The sequence below is a fragment of the Garra rufa genome, chromosome 12, assembly GCF_049309525.1.
Source record: "Garra rufa chromosome 12, GarRuf1.0, whole genome shotgun sequence".
Lineage (NCBI taxonomy): Eukaryota > Metazoa > Chordata > Actinopteri > Cypriniformes > Cyprinidae > Garra > Garra rufa.
Window position 1 is genome coordinate 41,490,884 of NC_133372.1, and position 24,187 is coordinate 41,515,070.

General features: G+C 35.0%; 3 protein-coding genes across 3 annotated transcripts in view; all 3 read left to right on the plus strand.

Annotated features, from left to right (window-relative positions):
- Positions 1 to 253: 253 nt before the first annotated feature.
- On the plus strand, positions 254 to 5,299 carry cox6c (cytochrome c oxidase subunit 6C). Its single transcript, XM_073852241.1, has 4 exons — positions 254 to 366; positions 913 to 1,026; positions 2,247 to 2,383; positions 5,134 to 5,299. Exons 2-3 carry the CDS (start codon positions 922 to 924, stop codon positions 2,370 to 2,372), a joined length of 231 nt encoding a protein of 76 aa, XP_073708342.1. The 5' UTR covers positions 254 to 366; positions 913 to 921; the 3' UTR covers positions 2,373 to 2,383; positions 5,134 to 5,299.
- Positions 5,300 to 5,782: 483 nt separating this feature from the next.
- Positions 5,783 to 12,453, plus strand: zc3h10 (zinc finger CCCH-type containing 10). The gene is made up of 3 exons (XM_073852164.1): positions 5,783 to 5,845; positions 8,735 to 10,007; positions 11,323 to 12,453. The coding sequence occupies exons 2-3, from the start codon at positions 8,880 to 8,882 to the stop codon at positions 11,827 to 11,829; spliced, it is 1,635 nt and encodes a 544-aa protein (XP_073708265.1). The 5' UTR covers positions 5,783 to 5,845; positions 8,735 to 8,879; the 3' UTR covers positions 11,830 to 12,453.
- Positions 12,454 to 15,823: 3,370 nt separating this feature from the next.
- The window catches only part of esyt1b (extended synaptotagmin-like protein 1b), a 44,967-nt gene continuing 36,603 nt past the window's right edge, over positions 15,824 to 24,187 (plus strand). The window contains exons 1-6 of the mRNA XM_073852591.1: positions 15,824 to 16,457; positions 17,825 to 17,866; positions 20,805 to 20,939; positions 22,252 to 22,325; positions 22,660 to 22,732; positions 22,826 to 22,915. Of these exons, the coding sequence (XP_073708692.1) occupies positions 16,104 to 16,457; positions 17,825 to 17,866; positions 20,805 to 20,939; positions 22,252 to 22,325; positions 22,660 to 22,732; positions 22,826 to 22,915 (768 nt within the window). The 5' untranslated portion in view covers positions 15,824 to 16,103. The remainder of the gene's footprint in view (positions 16,458 to 17,824; positions 17,867 to 20,804; positions 20,940 to 22,251; positions 22,326 to 22,659; positions 22,733 to 22,825; positions 22,916 to 24,187) is intronic.

A 24,187-nucleotide genomic window follows, 5' to 3' on the forward strand; every position in this document is an offset into this window, starting at 1 on the left:
AGCAGAAGAGACGTATTAAAAAGAAAAAAACCGAAACCTGATTATTTCAAAAACACATTATTCTTTTTAATTTTTTGTCTATCTAATGATTAAACCACTGTATTATTTTTTTTTTATATAATAATAAATTAATGTGTGGTAGTTATATAGCTAAGCAATGTGAGATGCTTTATATAAAGCAAATGCAAGTCAAACTTATATTCAATAAAAGCACGAAATATTCTGTTTCATTACAATGCCATTCCTTGTTGGTCTAAATCGGCCCTACTCTTAGTTGTCCTTCGTCAGTTTCCGTAGTTCGGCCCCACATAAACGCCTTCCTGTCTGAGTAACCGGACGTGCGTGCTGAAGGTCGTGAATTTAACGGTAAATATCAAGGTTGCTGTACGTTTATAACAAAACTTCTTTGGTGAAATCTGTTTAGATTACAATAATGTCAGCGTGTTGTCTTTTTAATAACATTTAATACGCATTTTCATTTCATTTAGCTAAACGTGCTTCGTTTTTGAAGTACGTCTTGCGGCTGATCGTCATTGCTAGCTAGTGTTAGCTAGACAGATTGCTCCGTATCTTAAAAGGCATTAACCTGCTGATATGTATCTGATATGTGATATTTAAAATAACAGAAAGCCCTGCTTTGCGTTTGCATTTATCCCTTTCTTCTAGAGAAATAACATGCAAATTGCATATTAGCTAAAACGCTAAAATCTAACCCGAACTGAAGAGCACATATGTATATAAAACGTCCATATTAGTAAATCTGAATAAAGTAATCGTGGCTCTTTATGTGGTTGTCTTGAAAGTCAGTCAGACATCCATTTGTGATAGTCAGAATGGCACGTAGCAGTGCTGACGGGTTGTCAGTGTATGAGGTTTCTTTTATTAATGTCCATTATTGTCTTCTCTTTCTAGAAGACAACCATGTCACTTCCAAAGCCAGCAATGAGGGGCCTCCTTGCCAAGCGTTTGAGGTTCCATTTGCCCATCGCATTCGCTCTTTCTGTGGTGGCAGCAGCCGCCTTCAAGGTCAGTAGTATTGTGTTGATAAATCAGATTATGCTATTTTTTTTTTTTATGATTATATGCACTATTGGACCTTTGTGGCCTTCAGTGCTGTTCAAAATTGAGATTGGTACTTCATCTCTTGCTCAGGTTTCCTTAAAGGATTCCAGAATAAAAATGTACAAATAATTTACTCACCCCTATGTCATTCAGGATATTCATGTTCTTTCTTCAGTCGCAAAGAAATTACGTTTTTTGAAGAAGACATTCCAGGATTTTTCTTTATCTAATGGAGTTCAATGGCACACAATGGGTTGGAGGTTAAAAATGCAGTTTCAATGGAGCTTCAAAGGACTCTAGCTGAGGAATAAGGGTCTTATCTAGCAGAACAATTGGTTATTTTCTTTAATAATTTAATATTTATACACTTTTTAACCACGATGTGCATGCATACTCCGTGCACTCTGGTTCAAGAAAGTTAGGGTATGTCGAAAAACTCCCATCTCATATTCTCCAACTTCAAAGTCACCCTACATCACTGTTTTACCTTTCTTTGTGAAGGGTGTTTGATCTTCTTTGCACGTTCACTTCTGCAGCGTTGTAGGATGATTTTAAAGTTGGAGGAAACGTGAACATGCAAAGATCAAGCGCCCTTTACAAAAAAAGGTAAAATGGTGATGTAGGATGACTTTGAGGAGTTTTTTTGACAAACTGTATTGAACTGGAGTGCACAGAATGCGCATTGCAGAGCTAGACAAGACCAGTATTTGAGGTTAAAATGTATATATAAATTGTAATTTTCTTTTTACACATTAACTGATTATTTTGTTAGCTAAGACACTTATTCCTTGTCTGAGATCGTGTGGAGCCCTTTGAAGCTGCACTGAAACTGCATTTTTAACCTTCAATTCGTTGAGCACCGCTGAAGTCCATTATATGGAGAAAACTCCTGGAATGATTTCCTCAAAAAACTGAATTTCTCTGTGACTGTAGAACGACATGAACATTTCGGATGACATGGGGTTGAGTACATTTATCAGGACGTTTTTATTTTGGAAGTGGAGTAATCCTTCAAATTCAGTTTTAAATTAATCTATAAATTCAGACATCATAAACATTTTTTTCTTAAGAGTCATTTCATTAGATGATCCTTAATTTGTAGTCTTGGATACTTTTTTAATGTAATTTTTCCAACAGTGGACAGTTTTTCTTAAATCTGACATAGTTTTTGTGTCTTTCTTCAGTACACAGTAACTGAGCCCAGGAAACAGGCTTATGCTGACTTCTACAAACATTACGATTCAACGAAGGAGTTCAATGCCATGAGGGAAGCTGGTATTTTTGAAAGTGTCAGACCCACTGGAAAATAAACCACTGTCTTGTGAGTGGCCCTTTAAATGCATATGTTCTTATTATTGGTAATACTTTTCATGCATCACTTTGGAGCTCTAAATGCATTACCAGTTCAGTACACATAATAATAAATATTAAAACACAAGCTTTGTTTGGTCCAAAAATGTGAGGTATGTTAATGTAACGTTTGTCCCCAAGTATAATAAAAAAAAAAATGCCATTAATACCAATTTTCTTGTTTATTCACTGGTCAATTTTGGGCTGGTTTGGCTTCCATAACATGAATTTTTTCAGACTAGTTACGGAAACTTACCCAAATATGAATTAACTGTTTTTATTACACTTATCTATTTGCATTTGTAGATTTCAATTTCATTGCATATCTACAAAGGCCATTTTCTCAATGTCCAAATCTCCACTTCAGCAGGGCTTATTATACCAAATGTAATAGTTTTATTCTCATCTGTTTTGTGTAGGTTTTTTTTTTTTTTTTTTTTTCACAAATGGTTTTGTTAAAAGATCATTCACTAGATGTATAACATTTAAACATAGCAAGTTGTGTTCTGTATGATGATCGTCTTTTCTACAATGGCATTTTTAGTGCCACATTAAAAAAAATTCAAAGTTTACGAGAATAAAGTTGAAATACTACGAGAATAAAGTTGAAATACTGTGAGAATAAGGTCAAAATACTACAAGAATAAGGTTGAAATACTACGAGAATAAAGTCGAAATACTACGAGAATAAAGTCAAAATACTGTGAGAATAAGGTCAAAATACTACAAGAATAAGGTTGAAATACTACAAGAATAAAGTCGAAATAATATGAGAAATACTACGAGAATAAGGTCGAAATACTACGTGAATAAAGTCGAAATACTACGGGAATAAGGTTGGAGTACTACGGGAATAAGGTCGGAATACTTCGAGAATAAGGTTGAAATATTACGAGAATAAGGTCGAAATACTGTGAGAATAAGGTTGAAATACTATGAGAAGTACTACGGGAATAAGGTCGAAATACTACGAGAATAAAGTCGAAATACTACGAGAAAAAAGTCGAAATTATATGAGAAATACTATTAGAATAAGGTCGAAATACTATGGGAATAAGGTCAAAATACTATGAGAATAAAGTCAAAATACTACGAGAAATACTACGGGAATAAGGTCGAAATACTATGGGGATAAGGTCGAAATACTATGAGAATAAGGTCAAAATACTACGAGAATAAAGTCGAAATTATATGAGAAATACTATTAGAATAAGGTCGAAATTATATTAGGAATAAGGTCAAAATACTACGAGAATAAAGTCAAAATACTACGAGAAATACTACGGGAATAAGGTTTGAGTACTTCGGGAATAAGGTCGAAATACTACGAGAATAAGGTCAAAATACTACAGGAATATGGTTGAAATACTACGGGAATAAGGTCGAAATACTATGAGAATAAGGTTGGAATACTACAAGAATAAAGTCGAAATACTACAAGAATAAGGTCGAAATACTATGAGAAATACTACGGGAATAAGGTCGAAATACTACGAGAATAAGGTCAAAATACTATGAGAAATACTGCGGGAATAAGGTCGGAGTACTACAGGAATAAGGTCGGAGTACTACAGGAATAAGGTCGGAGTACTACGAGAATAAGGTCGAAATACTACGGGAATATGGTTGAAATACTACGGGAATAAGGTCGAAATACTATGAGAATAAGGTCGGAATACTACGAGAATAAGGTCGGAATACTACGAGAATAAGGTTGGAATACAAGAATAAAGTCGAAATACTACAAGAATAAGGTCGAAATACTATGAGAAATACTACGGGAGTAAGGTCGGAGTACTATGGAAATAAGGTCGAAATACTACGAGAAATACTATGAGAAGTACTACAGGAATAAGGTCGGAATACTACAAGAATAAGGTCGAAATACTACGGAAAAAAGGTCGAAGTAATACGGGAGTAAGGTCGAAATACTACGAGAATAAGGTCGAAATACTATGAGAAATACTACGAGATAAGGTCGAAATACTATGAGAAGTACTACAGGAATAAGGTCAGAATACTACAAGAATAAGGTCGAAATACTACGAGAATAAGGTCGAAATATTACGAGAGTAAAGTCGAAATACTATGAGAAAAGGTCGAAATACTACGAGAGTAAAGTCGAAATACTACAAGAATAAAGTCGAAAGTTGAATATTGTTTGTATTTCACTATTAAACTGATAGATTTTGAAAGCTGAGAATGGAATATCTCCTGGTGCTCCCAATCTAGTCCATTTGCATGCGCAATAGGCTAGAATACTCTCTCTAAATATCATTACTTTAATCTCGTAATTGGTACGAAAAAATGACTTTTTTCTCGAAACATTTCAACTTTTTTCTCATAGTATTTTGACTTTTATACTTGTATTTCGACTTAAATCTCGTAATCTTAGATTTGTGTGTTTTAATGTGGCACTAAAGTGGAGTGATAACCTTTATCATTCAGTAAAAACTTTTTACTCTAATCTGTCAACACATGAAATATGAACCTGGCTTTATCCAAAATTCAGATTTCTCTTCTGGTAATGCATGCAAATTAGTGCATACAAAATTAGATAATGCATTATTTCCTTGTTCAAACACAATATTTCAGAAAATGTGCAATGCAGTATGTATTATGATTAACCAAGTGGTGAAAGTATGCTAATGTATATTAATTAAATTTGACCCAATTTCTCTGTGGAGTCACTTTAACTTACACTTTCTTCTTTCTTTACAGGTTTATGTTCCCCCTGCATTCCTGCTCTACAACTGAATCTTTATAAGATGATCAGATATGAACATTGATGTCTGATGTTCTTATTAATGTACAAATAAACTATTGACAACATCATGCTGTGGTGACTTATTGGTACTTGTACATGAAAATAAATTTTGAAACCTGACATATCTTGTCAACATGTCTGTGTTGTTTTAACATGAAAATATGCACTTAAAGTTAAAGCGACCCACATCATTGACAAGGTTGGATGTTTAACTATTATTTTGTAATTAACCAATTAAAAAGTTTAAACTCTGAATTTAACCCCTAATATAGCAGTAATGTTGCTGTAAGTCATGTTTAGAGTTGCAAACAAGTTTTTTTTTTTTCAAACGCAGTCTTAAGAAAATATGGAAATGTGTTTTTGTCAGTGTTTAACTGTTGCTTAAATAAAGTTTTGTTTGTACTTTTGACCTTCAAAAAAAATTCACATGCTCGCGTTTATTAATTATGAAATTAATACAAAACCACAATTTTTTTTCTAATACCGTAGTATTTTCTTAAACTACACCGGTGTACCATGATCTCCGCAGTTTTTTTGTTTGTTTGTTTTTTTTTGTGTGTTTTGAGGACTTTTAATTTGACGTGCGTTTTCCCAGTCTTCTACGGCACAGGAAGTGCTTTGAACAAGAAAAGCGGAAGTTGTTGATGGACAAACTTGTGATCTAATGTAAGCATTCTCACGACCAATTTATACTTCATGCGTATAATTAGTGATGTTGTAAAAATACAGTTTATTTAATCTTTCCGAAACAAGTGATTGTGTTCATCGGGTGAGTTGTTTAGTAGTAGTGATGGTTTCGGGTGTCTTTGCGTTCTGTGCATGCGCCTTATCTAGGCCTTTGTGCCAGACAACCTCGGAGTAGACAACATGTTTTGTGCGATTGGGTTTAAATATTGCATTTGAATTGATAATGCATTTTGTTTAACAAAATTTAGTGTTCTAAGTTTTACATTTACGTTTTTTGGACTCTTTTATTTAGAAGTACATTAGAGTTCCATGTAAATACCAATATACATCTATTTAAGTGCCATGTTGTGTTGTTGCCATATAATATTATTTATGTATTATCTATGTACACTACCAGTCAATGTTTTTGAACAGTAAGATTTTTAATGATTTTTAAAAAAGTCTTTTCTGCTCACCAAGCCTGTGTTTATTTGACGAAGTACAGCAAACACTGTACAATTTAGATTTTTTTTTACAGTTTAAAAAAAGCTGTATTCTATTTGAATATATTTTAAAATGTAATTTATTCCTGTGATTTCAAAGATTATTTTTTAGCATCATTACTCCAGTCTTCAGTGTCACATGGCCCCTCAGAAATCATTCTAATATTTTGACTTGCTGCTCAAAAATATTTATTATTATTGTTATTATTATTATTATGTTGAAAACAGCCGAGTAGAATTTTTCCAGGTTTCTTTGATGAATCAATTTTCATCACTTCAATCAATTTAAAGCATCCTTGCTAAATAAAAGTGTTAATTTCTATAATTTTATTCAAAAAAAAATGATACTGACTCATGTTACAAAAGCTTTTTATTTCAGATAAATTCTGATCTTTAGATCTTTTTATTCATTGAAGAATCCTGAAAAAATGTACTCAACTTTTTAAAATACTGATAATAATAAAAATAATAAATGTTTCTTGAATGGCAAATCAGCATATTAGAATGGTTTCTGAAGCTGATGCTCCTGATGGTTCCTGATGCTGAAAATTAGCTTTGATCACAGAAATATATATTACATTTTAAAATATATTCATATAGAAAATAGTTATTTTAAATAGTAAAAATATTTCCCAATATTACTGCTTTTGCTGTACTTTGGATCAAATAAATGCAGGCTTGGTGAGCAGAAGAGACTTCTTTAAAAACTCTTTAAAAAATCTTACTGTTCAAAAACCTTTGATTGGAAGTGTGTATTATTGAATTGTATTGTGTATGTATTAATACACTAGTATGAATTCATGTACTGTATTACTTAAATGGTATTTCAGAGAATACTTTTACTATGCAAAACATGGTGTTACCACATAAAACCATAACAATATCATGGTATCTTTTTGTTAAAAAAAAAGAGTTTGTTAAAGCAGTTTTTGGTTAAATGTTGGATCAAGATTAGCGTTTCCAGAAAGAATTATAAGTGCTAAATTAAAATGTATAAAGTTTCAAAAGCTAAATAATGTTGTAAGTGATGGTCAGTTTTTCCTATAATAACCAATACAGGTAGCTACTTAAATCAGGAGTAGGTTTTTGTTAGTTGATGAAAAGCTAAGAATATATGAAATAATCAAATGCAAATTAAAACAAATATTTTACAATTTTAAATAAAACACAAGAAGTGGTTATATACATTTATTTCAAATATTTATTTTATTATCTGCATATCTATTTAATCACATTGTAAAATGTAATTTATTCCTCTGATGCAAAGCTGAATTTTCAGCATCATTTACTCCAGTCTTCAGTGTCACACGATCCTTCAGAAATCATTCTAATATGCTGATTTGCTGCTTTTTCTCATATCAATGTTGAAAACAATTGTGCAATTCATATTTTTGAAAAACAAGTAATAATGACAAGTTTAATAATGAAATTGTTTATTACATACCCCTGGTTTCACAGACATGGGTTAAAGGGATAGTTCACCCAAAAATAAAAATGTAATGTCTGCTTACCCCCAGGGCATCCAAGATGTAGGTGACTTTGTTTCTTCAGCAGAACACAAACGAAGGTTTTTAACTCAAAGCGGTGCAGTCTGCCAGCCATATAATGGCAGTGGATGGGCACCAAACCTTTAAAAGTAAACAAAAAAACATGCACAGACAAATCCAAATTACACCCTGCTGCTTGTGATGATACATTGATGTCCTAAGACACAAAACGATCGTTTTTTGTAAGAAACTGAACAGTATTTATATAATTTTTTACCTTTGATACACAGCCACGTCCAAATGTCACGAGCACGAGTTCAGCATCCAGCTCATTACATGTGTATGCGCTCTAGCATAGTATACGCAAACGCAAAAAATGATATAAATACTATTCAGTTTCTCGCAAAAAACGATCGTTACGTGTCTTAGGACATCAATGTATCCACACGAGCTGCAGGGTGTAATTTGGATTTGTCTGTGCATGTTTTTTTTTTTTACTTTTAAAGGTCTGCCATTAAATAACAGGCAGACTGCACCGGTTTTAGTTAAAAACCTTTGTTTGTGTTCTGCTGAAGAAACAAAGTCACCTATATTTAGGATGCCCTGGGGGTAAGCAGATAAACATCAAATTTTCATTTTTGGGTGAACTATCCCTTTAAGCCTAGTCCTAGACTAAAATGCAAGTCTGAGCTGTTTCAGCTGAAAGAAACTTGCACTGACTGATTTCAAAATGTATCAGTGCCTTTGTCTAATGTTTTTTCTAAGGCACGTTTATTAAAGTTTCTTATATGTCTTAAACTATGGCTTAATCCTGGTTTAGGCTAAGCCCTGTCTATAAAACCGAGCCTTAAAGTTTTAGATTACTTATGCCATTATTTGTATTTGTATTATGTTCACAGGTGCTCGGGTGGATCTGTGATCCGCGTCCATCTACGGTCTGAGCTTTCCTCCTTCTTGCACTTTAACTCTGAACACTTGTACGACCTCCATCTCTCTCCGTCTCCCACATGAGCGCAGCGTTCTATTCCCGCCGGGCCGAGCGCCATGCCTGACCGGGATAGCGCCTACCTGGCAGGCGGCGGCGGGGGTGGCAGTGGGACCGGGGTGGGTACAGGGGTTGGGGACGAGGGAGGTGCTGGGACTGGTGGAGAGGGTAGAGGGACTGGGGCCGGTGGCTCAGGGGGCTGTGCGGGGGGTAACGGAGGTTCCGGAGCCATGGGAGGCGGCGGGGCTTTAGGAAACGGGGCTTTCGGCTCCGGATTGGGACTGGACGGCGTTTGCCGGGACTTTCTGCGGAATGTGTGTAAACGCGGCAAGCGTTGTCGTTTTCGCCATCCGGACTTCAATGAGGTTCCTGATTTAGGTGTGCAAAAGAACGAGTTCATCTTCTGCCACGACCATCAGAACAAAGAGTGCGTTCGCACCAATTGCAGATTCGTGCATGGCTCAAAGGAGGATGAGGACTATTATAAGAAAACTGGAGAGCTTCCGCTTCGGCTCAGAGGGAAGGTGGCGGCCGGAATGGGGTTGTCTCCTACCGACCTCCCATTGAGCCGCGGAGAGGTGCCTATTTGCAGGGACTACCTGAAAGGAGAGTGCCAGCGGGGCAACAAGTGCAAGTTCCGGCACGTCAGGAAGGACTACGAATACGAGGCTCCGCCCCGGGGTGGAGTCGGATGCATGATGGGTGTCACCAGTGGCGTTAGCGGGATGGTGAACACCAGCGGTGGCGGAGCAGGAGGTGTTGGCGGAGCCTGCGGTGGGATTTCTGGCCTCGTTGGTGGCGGCGTCGGTAACTACATGGGAATGGGATGTCCCAGTATGGGCGGTTGCAGAGATCAGGGCTTGTCAGGTGCAGGTGTGGGCTCGTTGAGTGGCTGCATGTCGATAGGAACGGTGGGGCATCGGCGTTACGACAGGGGCCCCTGCTCAGTCTATGACCCTTTGTTTGAGAATGGGATGTTTGAAGCGGGGCCGGTGGAGGCTCCTGTCGATCATACGACTCTCCAGCTGAAGAGACGCCGTTTGGAGGGGCTGCGGTTGACCGATGGGGCCGGGGGACATTATGACCTGGGGGTTCAGACCACCCTGTCGACCCGACCGTTAGAGTACAGGTTACTAGAAGAGGAAAATGCCTTGCTGAGGAAAAGAGTGGAGGAGCTTAAGAAACAGGTGAACGGATGCAAAAATGATGTAGTCCTTAAAAAAGCTCATTCTGGTCAAATATAGTGCTTTAGATTGCATTGTGCCTGATTTGTTGTGAAAGACCAAATACACAAGCATCAATCAACACAACATTTCACACCACGCCTTATAAGAGTTTTGAGAACTACAGCAGAGGAGAATCTTTTTAGCAAAAGAACTGCTCCTTATTTTTATTGTGCTTTTTTTTTAGAATTGTTTACATAATATTATAGTATGTCAATTTTGAACAAGCTTTTAATGTTATATTTTGATTTTTTTTTTTGAGTAATTGTGACATTTTTATTAGTTTTTGTTTTAATTTATTTTTGTTTTGGTTTTAGATGATGTTTTATTCAATTCTTAATTAGATATAAACTCCCGTTTCTGAGAAAAAATGTCACAGTCGCAAGATAAACTTGCAATTCTGAGAAGTCACAATTGCAAGATATAAACTGGCAAGTCTGAGAAAAAACTGCAAATGCAGGATATAAACTCGCAATTTGAAGAAAAAAGTCACAATTGCAAGATATAAACTCAATTCTGAGAAAAAAGTCACAATTGTGAGATATAAACTCAAAATTTTAAGAAAAAAAGTCACAATTGAAAGATTAACTCGCAATTTTGGGGAAAAAATTCACGTGTGAAATATAAACTCACAATTTGCGAGATAAAATCACAATTCTAAGAAAAAAAGTGACAACTGTGAGATATAAAGATATAAGATTTAAACACACAATTCGAAGAAAAAAGTCACAATTACAATATAAACTCACAATTCTGAGAAAAAGGTCACAATTGCGAGAGATAAACTTGCAATTCTGAGAAAAAGTAATAATTGTGAGATTAAAAAAAAAGTCACAATTATCTTTCTATTTTTGTTTAGTGGTGGAAACAGACTTCCAAAACTATATGTAAAAACCTCTGACATTAACCTATAACTGATATGGTACAGATATGTAATGAATCCTTATTTTGTTCATTTTGTAAATTGACAATCCCCTCTTTGACTTTACTTTTTAAACTTTGGACATTCTACAATGGATAGTCATTTATGTTTCAGCGATGGCAGAAAATAATATAGATTTTGAATGTTTTGAGCATAAATAAATTATAAAATCATTATGCAGTTGAGACCCATCCTTTGCATTACAAATCAGACAAACATAACATGCAAATCACCTTCAAATTCTACTTTATGTAAGATCAGTGACAGAATCATTTATTTTAAATGTAAGACAACTATAACAACATCCTAAATGTTCCAATGAAGTTCCAAACTCACATACTTCCTCTTTTACTTCAGGTATCCAATCTCATAGCCACCAACGAGGTGCTCCTGGAACAGAACGCTCAGTTCCGAAGCCAGACTAAAGTGTTGACGCTCTCCTCCACCCCTGCTCCATCTGAGCAGAGTATGGCGCCCCCTGTTGGTTCTGTCAGCTCCTACAACCATGGCATCGCCCAGACACACACCACTCTGAGCAGCGCCGGTCTGCAGCCCCGTCCCGTCACACAACAGGATCTGGTGGCCCCTTCCGGTGCGCCGACCGCACCTCAGGCCAACACGGCGCCCCCTACGGCACCCCCTCCGCATCTGAACCCCGACCCCATTTCTGCAGCCCTCGCTCAGACTATCGCCCAGGGAATGGCTCCACCTGTTTCCATGGCCCCTGTTGCGGTTTCGGTGGCGCCAGTTGCTGTTTCAATGGCACAGCCACTGCCGGGTATCACAATGAGCCATGCGACCACACCGATGGTGACGTATCCCATCGCCAGTCAGAGTATGAGGATCACAACCTTGCCTCATTAGTATGAGAAGGTGTTTTCAGCAATATATACATAGGTTTCAAAATCAAGCAACTCTGCTAACACGCTTTTGTTTGACTTACCAAAAGCATGGTAAGTTTCTCAGGTGAAGGATCTGTTTTGACTGAAGGAACACATTTCTGTTCAGATCTTCTCTTGTGAATATATGAAAAACATATTTCAGTTTTCTTGCCACGCTTTAGCGGACGCTTGCCTTTAAGAGAGCTGGAAAGACTCCTGGGGACATTTATTAACTCATTTTGAAAGATGTAACTATTCAGCTAATCTCTCCAGAAGGATTGTGAATTTACTTGTTAGCCGTCAGTTTTAGTTTGACTCGTTTTGTGAATTGCTTTCTGGTGAACTGATTATTGGTCTTTCGCACAAAATTAATGAATCTGACCCATTCGGCACCATTATTCTTGTGATGATTTACACACACATACACACAGAAAAAAAAAATCAAATGTGGCAATAAATGTGTTTTTTTTTTTTTTTTGGAAACTAAATAACTGAATTTTTTTGTCTGAGTATCTGAGTATTGGCCATGTTATTCATCTTTGGTGAGTATCTTTCTGAAATCTTGATGAACAATTACACTTCTTATCAAACCAAAATACTTCTATGAGCTTGATCACTTTTTCTCATGTTTTGTTGACAATAATGTCTATTGTTTGCACTCTTATGCCTGTTTATTTGTGATCAGATCACCACAGACGGATATGGGTGTAACTGGATGTGTAAATATTATAGTAGAAATCATTTTTTCACTTCTTGTGTTTCTTTTTCTCAGGCCCAAATGAAACAGAGTAAACAGTTTAATTGAAAAACAGAATCCAGCAAAAAAACAAATCCAGAAATTTGTTTCTGGAAAACCACTTTTTTTTTAAACTGTCAAACTGTGTTTGCTTGTGATGTTTTTAAGCTACTACAGTTGGAGTCAACAGTTTATATACACCTTGCCGAATCAAAATAAGATACTTCACATAAAAGATGTTTACATATAGTCCAAAAGAGAAAATAATAGTTGAATTTATAAAAATGACCCTGTTCAAAAGTCTACATACACTTGATTCTTAATATTGTGCAGTTACCTGAATGATCCACAGCTGTGTTTTTTTTTTTGTTTTTTTTTTTTGTGTTTAGTTATAGTTATTTATGAGTCTCTTGTTTGTCCTGAACAGTTAAACTGCCTGCTGTTCTTCAGAAAAGTCCTTGAGGTCCCGCAAATACTTTGGTTGTTCAGCATTTTTGTGTATTTGAACCCTTTCCGACAATGACTGTATGATTTTGAGATCATCTTTTCACACTGAGGACAACTGAGGGACTCATATCATATGCAACTATTACAGAAGGTTCAAACACTCACTGATGCTCAAGAAGAAAACATGATGCATTGAGAGCCAAGGGTGTAAACTTTTAAACAGAATGAAGATGTGTACATTTTTCTTATTTTGCCTAAATATATATTTTTTCATTTAGTTCTGCCCAGAAGTTACAAAAGATACATGTTTCCCAGAAGACAAAATAACTTACATTTACCCTGATCTTCACATAAAAAAAAAAAAAAAAAAAATTCCCTTCTGGAGCATCAGTGAGTGTTTGAACCTTCTGCATATGAGTCCCTCAGTTGTCCTCAGTGTGAAAAGATGGATCTCGAAATCATACAGTCGTTGTTGGAAAGGCTTCAAATACACAAAAATGCAGAAAAAATGAAGAATTTGTGGGACCTGAAGAATTTTTCTGAAGAACAGTGAACAGGACAAACAAGGGACTCATGAACAACTATCACTAAACAACAACAACAACAACAACAACAACAACAAAAAAAAGCTGTGGATCATTCAGGTAACAACACAGTATTAAGAATCAAGGGTTATTTTTAAAAATGCAACTATTATTTTCTCTTGTGGACTATATGTAAGCATCCCTAATGTGAAATATCTTATTCAGGTCAGTGCTAAATAAAAAATAACATGCATTTTGTATGATCCCTCTTATTTTGGTAAAATAATTAACATTTTTCAGATTCTGACTTCAACTGTATATAAGGTTTGGGGTCTTTCTGATAAAAAAAAAGAGTGATTTACTACTATGGTTATCATGCAAACAGTAATAGATCAAAAGTATGTTCAATTTGGCATGTTCTCAAGCTCCTTTCATTCTTTAATCTGATAATCCACCAGCGTTAGTCCTGCAGGACACAAGCACATCTGGATGTTCTGGGTTAGATAAACTAGATAGTGTCTATTGACAGCCATTATCTGAAACTGAATGTGAATGACTTGCAGAATACAGATTTCGAGCAGCAGGCGGACAGCTGGTATCAGAGTATTTACATTTTCAGCCTTCTTTCATTGTCTTTAAATCATTACACGTCAGTATTGACTAGTAAACTTTAATTTCAAATAGGAAAGAAAAGGATGTGACATGTGGCCAAGTATGGGGACCATTACACGGAATTTGTGCTGTGCATTTAACCCATCCAAGTGCGCACACAACAACTTAAGATATCTGTAATATAGTTAAAACTTTGTAGGTATCAGAAAGTAGTTTGCAATCACGTATACAGAATATGTTGCATACCATTTCTTGTCAAAAAAGTGGAATTTATATCAGAATTTGGAACTAATTGTGAATATGTTGACCTGGAATTATGACTAGTCAAAATTGGCTAGTCACAAGCGACTTGTTTGATTAATTGGGAAAGGATTTTACTATTATGATGTAAGTTTTATTAGCATTCCCCAAGGATTTGTTTTTGAACAAATGATTCTAACTAGTCAAAATTTAATCATATATATATATATATATATATATATATATATATATATATATATATATATATATACCTTAAATTATAACTTTCATTAGATATCTTACACTACCAGTCAAAAGTTTTTGAACATTACGTTTTAAAGAAGTCTCTTCTGCTCACCAAGCTTGCATTTATTTGATCTAAAGAACAGTAAAATCTGTAAAAATTTGTGAAATATTTGTACTATTTAAAAGAACTGTTTCCTCTTTGAATATATTTTAAAATGTAATTTATTCCTGTGATTTTAAATATAAATTTCAAGCATCATTACTCCAGTCACATGATCCATCATAAATCATTCTAATATTCAGATTTGCTGCTCAAAAACATTTATTGTTATTTTTATTTTATTCAGCTTAAAATGTTTTCTTCAGGTTTCTTTGATGAAAATAAAGTTCAGAAGAACAGCATTTATCTGAAATAGAAATCTTCTAACATTATAAATGTCTTTATCATCACTGTTGGTCAATTTAAAGCATCCTTGCTAAAATATTAATTTCTGTAATTTCCAAAAAAAAGATAAAATTATACTGACTCCAAGCTTCTGAATGGTATAGTGTATAATGTTAAAAAAAATGCTTTTAATTTCAGATAAATGCTGATCTTTGTATCTTTCTATTCACCAAAGTTTCCTGTAAAAAATGTACTCAACTGTTTGATTGGCAAATTGGAATGGTTTCTGAAGGATCATGTGACACTGAAGACTGGAGTAATGATGCTAAAAATGTAGCTTTGATCACAGGAATAAATTACACTAAAATATATTCAAATAGAAAACAGTTAAAATATTTCACAATACTGTGTTTGCTATTTGGGATCAAATAAATGCAGGCTTGGTAGCAGAAGAGACTTTAAAAAACATTAAAATCTTGCTATTCAAAAGCTTTTGACTGGTAGTGTATATGCAAATGAATACTTAATGAAAAATTAATTCCAGTTATTTTGAATTAGTTTTAACGTGAATAAAAAGGACTTTCATCGTTCCATTAGTCAGTAAACTGCTTTACATGTACTTTAAATCAAATTGTGCCTAGTCAGAACTGACTCAGGAGATGTAAAGGTAGAAGCTACAAAAGAAGAAACTGCCTACTGCAGCCTCCAACAAAGTTTTCGCCCCTTTTTACACAACTGCGTCGTTTTCTGTGGGCGTGGATCTGCCTAAATAACGGTGCTGGGCAGGCCACACTTCAGGGTTTTCAGACACAGATACTGCAAAAAGGAAAAAGGGCGTCATGCCAGAAGGGTAAAAGCGGTGAGGTGGTCGATTTCGCTTTCTCGGGTTGACTTATTGATCCGCAGTGATCGGGCACGTCCGATTCATCTGCAGTCCGTCTGCGAATGAAACGCTCGTCTTTCAGTCAACAGCATATGTTGCATTTGAGTTGCAAATCGCTGCGCGCACTCGCTTTGTAATCGCGCCTTGACTTTGGAGAAATTTGCGTACAAACCAACAGACCACAATGTCGCACGCTGATTCAGGGCCGAAAAATGACTCGGACTCGGAAAAGAAGACCGAACCAGCCCAGGACAGTTCATCGGGAGAAATGGAGGTCCCTCAAACCAAACTATTTGATGCCAAGGCAATCTTGTGGACTTTTGGCAAATGTCTCACTGCCTTGTTGCCCGTTTACCTGGCTGGTTACTATCGGATGAGCACTAGTTTAGTGGTGTTTGGGATGATGGTTTACGCAGGATGGAAACACTCCCGTGAGGCGAAGGAGGCGAGACTGAGGTCTGCTATACAGTTGGTCAGCGATGAACACGAATACATATCCTCCAAATCATTTAGAAGTAGAAGAGACCTGCCTTCTTGGGTAAGAACACACGAAAGTGTGTCTTTTGTTATTTTTGAATAAAACACTTCATTGTTATTAATGCATAACGTCTGAATAAACCCACTCTTATTCATACTAGATAATGTTACATAATAAAAACATTTACATAGCTACAAACAATTAAAAAAAAAAGGCTCTTTTAAGTCCGAATCGCGAGCGATTTGTTCTTTCGAATCGGTTCATTTAAATAATTCAGATTCGAACGGCGTTTAAAATCGTTTAAAAGCGTAACGTACAAACACCAGTCGTATTTAACAGAACAACATGTTTTACAAGTCAAATATAATAATAATCTCTTCTGAGTATTGATTTGCAAGAATCAGTCACGGTGATTCATTTTCCGAATCAAATCGTTTGAGCGAATCGATTCGCTGAAATGATTCTAATTCCCCAATGCTGCTAAAGAGGAGTGGTCTGCAGATTTACAGGACCTTTTGAGCTGATGGTGGCGCTGTTTTAGTGGTATACTGCATATTTGGCAAAAGTCCCATCGCCCAAATCCTTCTGAAAACATGGTTGCTTTGTCATCTCCTCCACATGTGCACAGTAGATGGTTCCACAAAAGAGTTTATTCTATATTTGGTCATGTCTCATGGATGTCATGTGGTGAAACAGGCTATGCATGCATGTGAAAGTATGAAGTATATACAAAATAGATGCATGTAGATAAATTAAAATGCATTTGAAAAGAGCATTTACTTACTTATTTAATTTTAATGAGGATATTTGTGACCCTGGACCACTAAACCAGTCATAAGGGTACATTTTTGAAATTGATAAATTGAATAAATAGGCTTACAATTGATGTACGGTTCATTAGGATAGCACAATATTTGGCCGAGATACAACTATTTAAAAAACTAGAATCTGAGGGTGCAAAAAAAAAATCAAAATATTGAGAAAATTGCCTTTTAAAGCTGTACAAATGAAGTTTTTAGCAATGTATATTACTAATCAAAAATACAATTTTGATACATTTACGGTAGGAAATTAACAAAATTGTATTATATTAGTATCCTAATGATTTTTGGCATGAAAGAAAAATTGATCATTTTGACGCATACAATGTATTTTTGGTTTTGTGGTCCAGGGTCACATTTTATCCAAGTGAAATCTATTTCTACACTCTAAATAATATCTATTATTGTTGCTTAAGAAAAAGATGATGAACCTGAAGGAAGAACGTTCATAATAGACTGAGGTGGTTGTATTATCTGCTGTTTTTTTTTTTCTTCTTTATAACCACATCCTCTGTGGAAGATTGTTGTACACGCACTTTAAAGCTCATATGCATTGACTGTCATTGCATTTAGAAGTTTGTTATTATTCTTTCTTTCTCTTTTCAGGTAAACTTCCCAGATGTAGAGAAGGTGGAATGGCTAAACAAGGTAATTTTCGGTTTTTGTTTGTTTACTGAGATGCCACATGTAAAATCAAGCATGTAATCCCATGTGTTCCTGCTCCGTGCCTTTAAACCCCACCCAAGCCATCCGTTTTACCCTCCCTTATGTCACAACAGCTGCCTGTGAGCACACACACACGTCTGGTGAACAAAAGCGGCATATGCTATTATTACACATTCCTTCTTAACCAAACTCTAATTCAATCAACATATGTTGCTGCCTTTGAATTAGTGGACAAGTTGTATTCATGCTTTTCCAGGAAATTAAATTTTTAATGTCTTTTTGCATCTCCAACAACATAAGACAATATGCATAAAAGCTTTCAGACAAAAAAAATGCCAGTTAATAAGGTGAGAATATACATTTTTAGCTTTTCTGGGCTTTCAGCCTTCATAATACTCTAATTTTGGTCTCAATTTCCCATTCGTTTAATGTAATGTCATAAATAGTAGACACTCAAGTACTACAGAAACATATGAACTGAGCTCCCACACATTTTTTTTTAAATTATGGGCCATTATTTGAAGCATAAACCATAAGGTTTGGACATACAGTGAAGCCCGAAATTATTCATACCCCTGGCAAATTCTGACTTAAAGTTACTTTTATTCAACCAGCAAGTTTTTTTTTATTAGAACTGACACAGACGTCTCCCAGAAGATAATAAGACGATGCACAAGAGGCATCATTGTGGAAAAAAAAAATGATTACTCATCTTTTATTTACATTTAAACAAAAAATGGCATGTCCAAAATTATTCATACCCTTCTCAATAATCAATAGAAAAGCCTTTATTGCTATTACAGCAATCAAATGCTTCCTATAATTGCTGACCAGCTTTTTGCATGTCTCCACTGGTATTTTTTCCTGACTTGTGAGCAGCCACAATGCGCAGCCGCAGGTCCTCAGTGAGCTCCTTTGTCTTAGCCATGACTGTCCACAAACCAACAGCAAAGAGCTTCTGTTTTTCACCTGTTGAGTTGATTAAAACAGCTGTTCCCAATGAACCAGGGTAATTAGGATGCTTTAGAACAGCTTGGACTATTTGGAATGGTATAGAACTTATTTTCCCTTAGACTGTGACAGTTTGCAAAGGGTAAGAATAAATTTGGACATGCCACTTTTTGTTGAGCTGAGAAATATTTTTTTCCACAATGATGCCTCTTGTATATTATCTTTTGGGAGACATCTGTGTCATTTCTAATAATAAAAAAACTTGCTGGTTGAATAAAAGTAACTTTAAGTCAGAATTTGCCAGGGGTATGAATATCTTCGGGCTTGACTGTATGTATTACTTTGTCCTTTGTTATTTGTCCTTCTTTGCAATAAAGCTCAGCCCATTTCAGTAGCAGTCTCATTATAACAGTGCTGCAGCGTATCAGTGCATGAGAGCACAAATATTTAGGTTCGACGGTCTTTATCAGTGATTCACGAGGCAGACATTTTACGCTGGCATTCCTCCCAGCCGAGACTCTACCCTCGTCGTACCCGTGGTCATGTGGTTTGTGCATGAGTCACAATGCTATTTCTAAAATCTGTGGTTTGCTCATGCAACGAAACAATCCGGAAAAATACCCTGGCAACTGGCGCTTTAGCTTCTGTTATCAGCTCTTAAACCTCCGTAAACAACAACAGGTCGCTATAGTAACTAAGTAAACACAAATGGCAATCACGTAAACAGCTGCAAGCAGAGCATAGAACCAACATGAGTTACAGAACATTCCATTTTTTAATTTTCAAACATAATGAGAATGTTGGTTATGATGTTCTCTAAACATTCTAAAACAGGTAGTAACATTTAAAAATTGTTGGATGAATGTTCAACTAAAACATTTCAGGCAAAAACATTCCAGTACAAGTAGTTAGTAGAGTTTTATTGACTCCGCTCTGGTTTAAATTAACTGAAGTATCGAAATAATATTATTTTAAACCTACAAGAACGTTATAGAGAATTTTGTTTTCCTTCAGAAACCTTGGATTACCTCATTTAGGTTTAATTGAGTACAATTTAAAACTGATTTGTAATTTTTTCATAGATATCAATGCTAAAACTAGACTAAAAGTGTTAAGTTAAGACAAACTTTAAGTTGGCTTGAAAAAGCCTGATTAGAAAGTGTGAAAAAGTTTTTAAAGCTTTAAAGCATGAATGTTTTGAAGTCTGTTAGATGGATGGGTGGATAGATAGCATGTTGCTAGCATGTTTCTAACTTATTTAACATGTTACTAGCATGATTAGCATATCAATAGTGTTGCTAACATGTTGGTAGCATGTTCTTAGCATGATAAGTAGGGCACTAGCATGTTTTAACATTATTAGCATGTTGTTAACATGTTTCTGGCACGTTTCTAACATGATTAGCATGTTACTAGCGTGTAACTAGCATGATTAGAATGTCGCTAGCATGATGTTAGCATTACTAGCATGATCAACATGTCAGCATGTTTCTAGCCTGATTAACATGTTGTTAGCATGTTTCTAGCATGATGAACATGTTGATAGCATGATTAGCATATTGCTAACATATTTCTAGCCTAATTAGCATGTTGTTAACATGTTTCTAACACAATTAACATGTTACTAGCGTGTAGCTAGCATGATTAGAATGTTGCTAGCATGATGTTAGCATTACTAGCATGATCAACATGTTAACATCTTTCTAGCCTGATTAACATGTTGTTAACATGTTTCTAGCCTGATTAACATGTTGTTAGCTTGTTTCTAGCATGATTAGCATGTTGTTAACATGTTTCTAGCCTGATTAACATGTCGTTAGCATGTCAATAGCATGATTAGAATGTCATTAGCATGATGTTATCATTAGTAGTCTGTTAGTTAGCATGATTAGCAAGTTGCTAGCATGTTTCTAGAATGATAAGCATGTTAAAGTTGACACACAGTTTCTCTTCCTGTCTGTTTCTCAAGGTTATCCATCAGGCCTGGCCGTACATAGGTCAATATTTGGAGAAGCTGCTGACAGAAACTATTGCTGCATCTATCCGCGGCTCCAGCTCTCATCTGCAGACGCTCAGCTTCACGAAGGTCGACTTCGGTGGCAAGGTCATGCATGCTCACTCACTTACTGCTACACAAAAATATTTCAATGCAACACTCCTTCACATCTCAATCCACTGCAGAGATAATAAAAGCGGCTCCATTGCCACTAAACATGTCAGAACAAGCATTCTTTTTGAATAAATGCTCTTGAGAACAGTATCAACATCTGTTGCCTCATTGCAAACGTCCTATTAAGACAAGAGTGAAATTTTGATGTGATTTTAATTATAAGACTATGAAATTGTATATTTTGTTGGAAAATATGATGTTTATTACCATAGTTAACAGAATTGTGATGTTTTGAAATAGCGAAATCCATTAAACCTTTTGAAATAAAGGTTAACATTTTAAATAAAGCACTTATTTTAAAACATTTAAGGCGAGTCACTGCAGGCGCATAGGGTAAAAAATTAATACTGATAGTTATCACCTTACTTACTCTGTTGATTGATTGCATTGATAATTGCAAACATTTTTTGTATTACAAGTTTAGGTTTTAATACACAAATGAGGCATTATTTAATAAAATATGCACTATTTGCATACATTTCTAGTACAAAAATCTAAACACTGGATGAAGTCAGTTTCAAAATTCTTGTTTATTTTTTGACAAATTAGAGTCAAATGTTTGAACAGAGGGCATTTTGTGTCTCTCATTTTCTTACTCCATAATGCAGAAAATATGTAGAACAGACATAAAACAAGATATTTTTTACAGTGTTTTTGGAAATAAAAGTTGTATAAAATCAAGCAAATTATATATGAACAAATCCCTCTATAAAAACCTTCAGGATAGAGACAAGAATAAAAATGTAAAGTTTGATGTGTGTAAGTGCTACTGAAGTGGAGATTTAGAGAAAATGGCCCTTTAAAAATGTATTGCAATTGAAATCTATTGACACAAATAGACACTTAATGGTGTCTTTTGAATGCTTTTTTTCCACTAGCCTGAAAAAACACTTTATGAAAAACCAAAAAGTCAAAAATCTCAAACTTGAGAGATGCATGAAAAAACAGTGTTTTTGCCTGCAGTGTCTGCCCTTAAAATAAAACATTATTATTAACGAAAGAACTTTAAATATGCAAATATGTTGTTATATTATAAAAATATATTTTAGGTCTAAGAGGTTTGGCTGACAGGAATTTTTAGGAAATCCCTGTAGTTAAGTTATGAAAAGTTAAAATATTAACATAAAATCTACAGAATTATGGAATGTTATAACAAAGAAACAATTGATTTACCAATTTTGCTTGATATCACAGTTTTGCCTGCACAGTTTTAAATTTTATTTGAATGCTTTCTTTTATTTTACAGCCAATGAAGGTGGTTGGAGTGAAGGCTCACACAGAAAATGAGAAAGGTCAAATTCTGCTTGATGTTTACATCAGGTAATGCATACATCTTTTTACTCTGCATTTGAGATTTTCTGCAAACACGAGGTCCTAAAATAAATGAACTGTCTATCGTCTCTCGGGGAGTGATTTAAAAGCCTTGTGTCCTCAATAATGTGTCACAAAACACACCATCAAACTGATGCCAACTTTGATTAATTCAGCCTGACTGAGTTTATCCCGAGAAGAAAAGAATGTATACACTATTTTAGTTTAGTTTTTAGTTGGTTGGAATAAATTAAGCAGAATCATTAAGGTCTTTAAAGATGTTTAATTTATTTTATGAAGAGGTAAAAGCAACCTAATGTTTTTCTACACCATCTGTTTTCAGTTATGTGGGGGATGTTGAAATAAATGTGGAGGTGAAGAGGTATTTCTGCAAGGCTGGTGTGAAGGGAATACAGGTGAGATTCTGCCTTGTGATGGTGAATTTAATGCACAATCCAAGCGAAGAAATTAAGAAAATCTTTTTTTTAAATTTGCATTTGTTCTCTTAGCTTCATGGAATGATGCGTGTGATTTTGGAGCCGCTGATTGGTGACGTCCCAATCGTGGGCGCTGTGACCATGTTCTTCATTCAAAGACCTGTAAGTTCTGTATATTCTATAATAAAAGTTCTTCAGTGCTCCTATAGCTGTATATGGTTCTTGAGTTAACTAGATAGTTCTTTGGATATTAAAATGTTGTTGCATGGCATTATAGGTTTTTCAAATATAATAGTACAGGGTTTCCCAAACTGGGGTATGTAAACTGTAAAATTACAATAAATATGCAACTATTACTGAAGGTTCAAATGCTCACTGATGCTTCAGAAGGAAAACCGATGCATTAACTTTTGCCTAAATATCTTTTTTTTTTCATTTAGTACTGCCCTTCAGAAGCTACTGAAGATACGTACATGTTTCCCAGAAGACAAAACAAGTTTATAAATAAATTTACCCTGATATTCAAATTTAAAAGGTTTAAACCCCCATCTCTTAATGCATCGTCTTTCCATCTGAAGCATTAGTGAGCGTTTGAACATTCTGTAAAAGTCCCATATGAGTCCCTCAGTTGTTCTCAGTGTGAAAAGATGGATCTCAAAATCATAAAATCATTGTTGGAAAGGGTTCAAATAAACAAAAAAGCTAAAAAAAAAAAAAAAAAAAAAAAAGAATTTGTGGGACCTGAAGGATTTTTCTGAAGAACAGCAGGCAGTTTAACTGTTCAAAACAAACAAGAGACTCATGAACAACTATCACTAAACAAAAAAATTTATTAAATAAAGGCCCACTGAACAAAAAACACAGCTGTGGATAATTCAGGTAATAACACAGTATTAAGACTATTTAAGGCTTGTGTCAACTAAACTTTAAAAACAGGGTTATTTTTTTTATAAATTCAACTATTATTTTCTCTTGTGGACTATATGTAAACATTTTTTTATGTGAAATATCTTTTTCAGGTCAGTACTAAATTAAAAAAACATGCATTTTGTATGATCCTTCTTATTTTGATAAAATAATTAGCATTTTGCAGATTCTGCAAAGTGTATGTAAACTTTTGACTTTTAGTTAGTTATTACCCAGTTGTTGTAATTACTATAATAGGTACATAGTATGTACATGCTAACCAGAACTGTAATATAAAGTAAATTGTAATAAAATAATATAAAGTAAATCAATAAGCTTAGGGTTACTTGCATGTAATTATGCATAATTCATTGTTATTATAATAGTAAGCACATATAACATGTGAAACAAGAACACCTTAAAATAAAGTGTTACCCAAGGTTAATCTTGGTTCTTCTTTCTTGAATAATTTCTGGAACCTTTGAAGTGTTTATTATTTCATTAGTACTCGAAAGTCATAATCTTCTC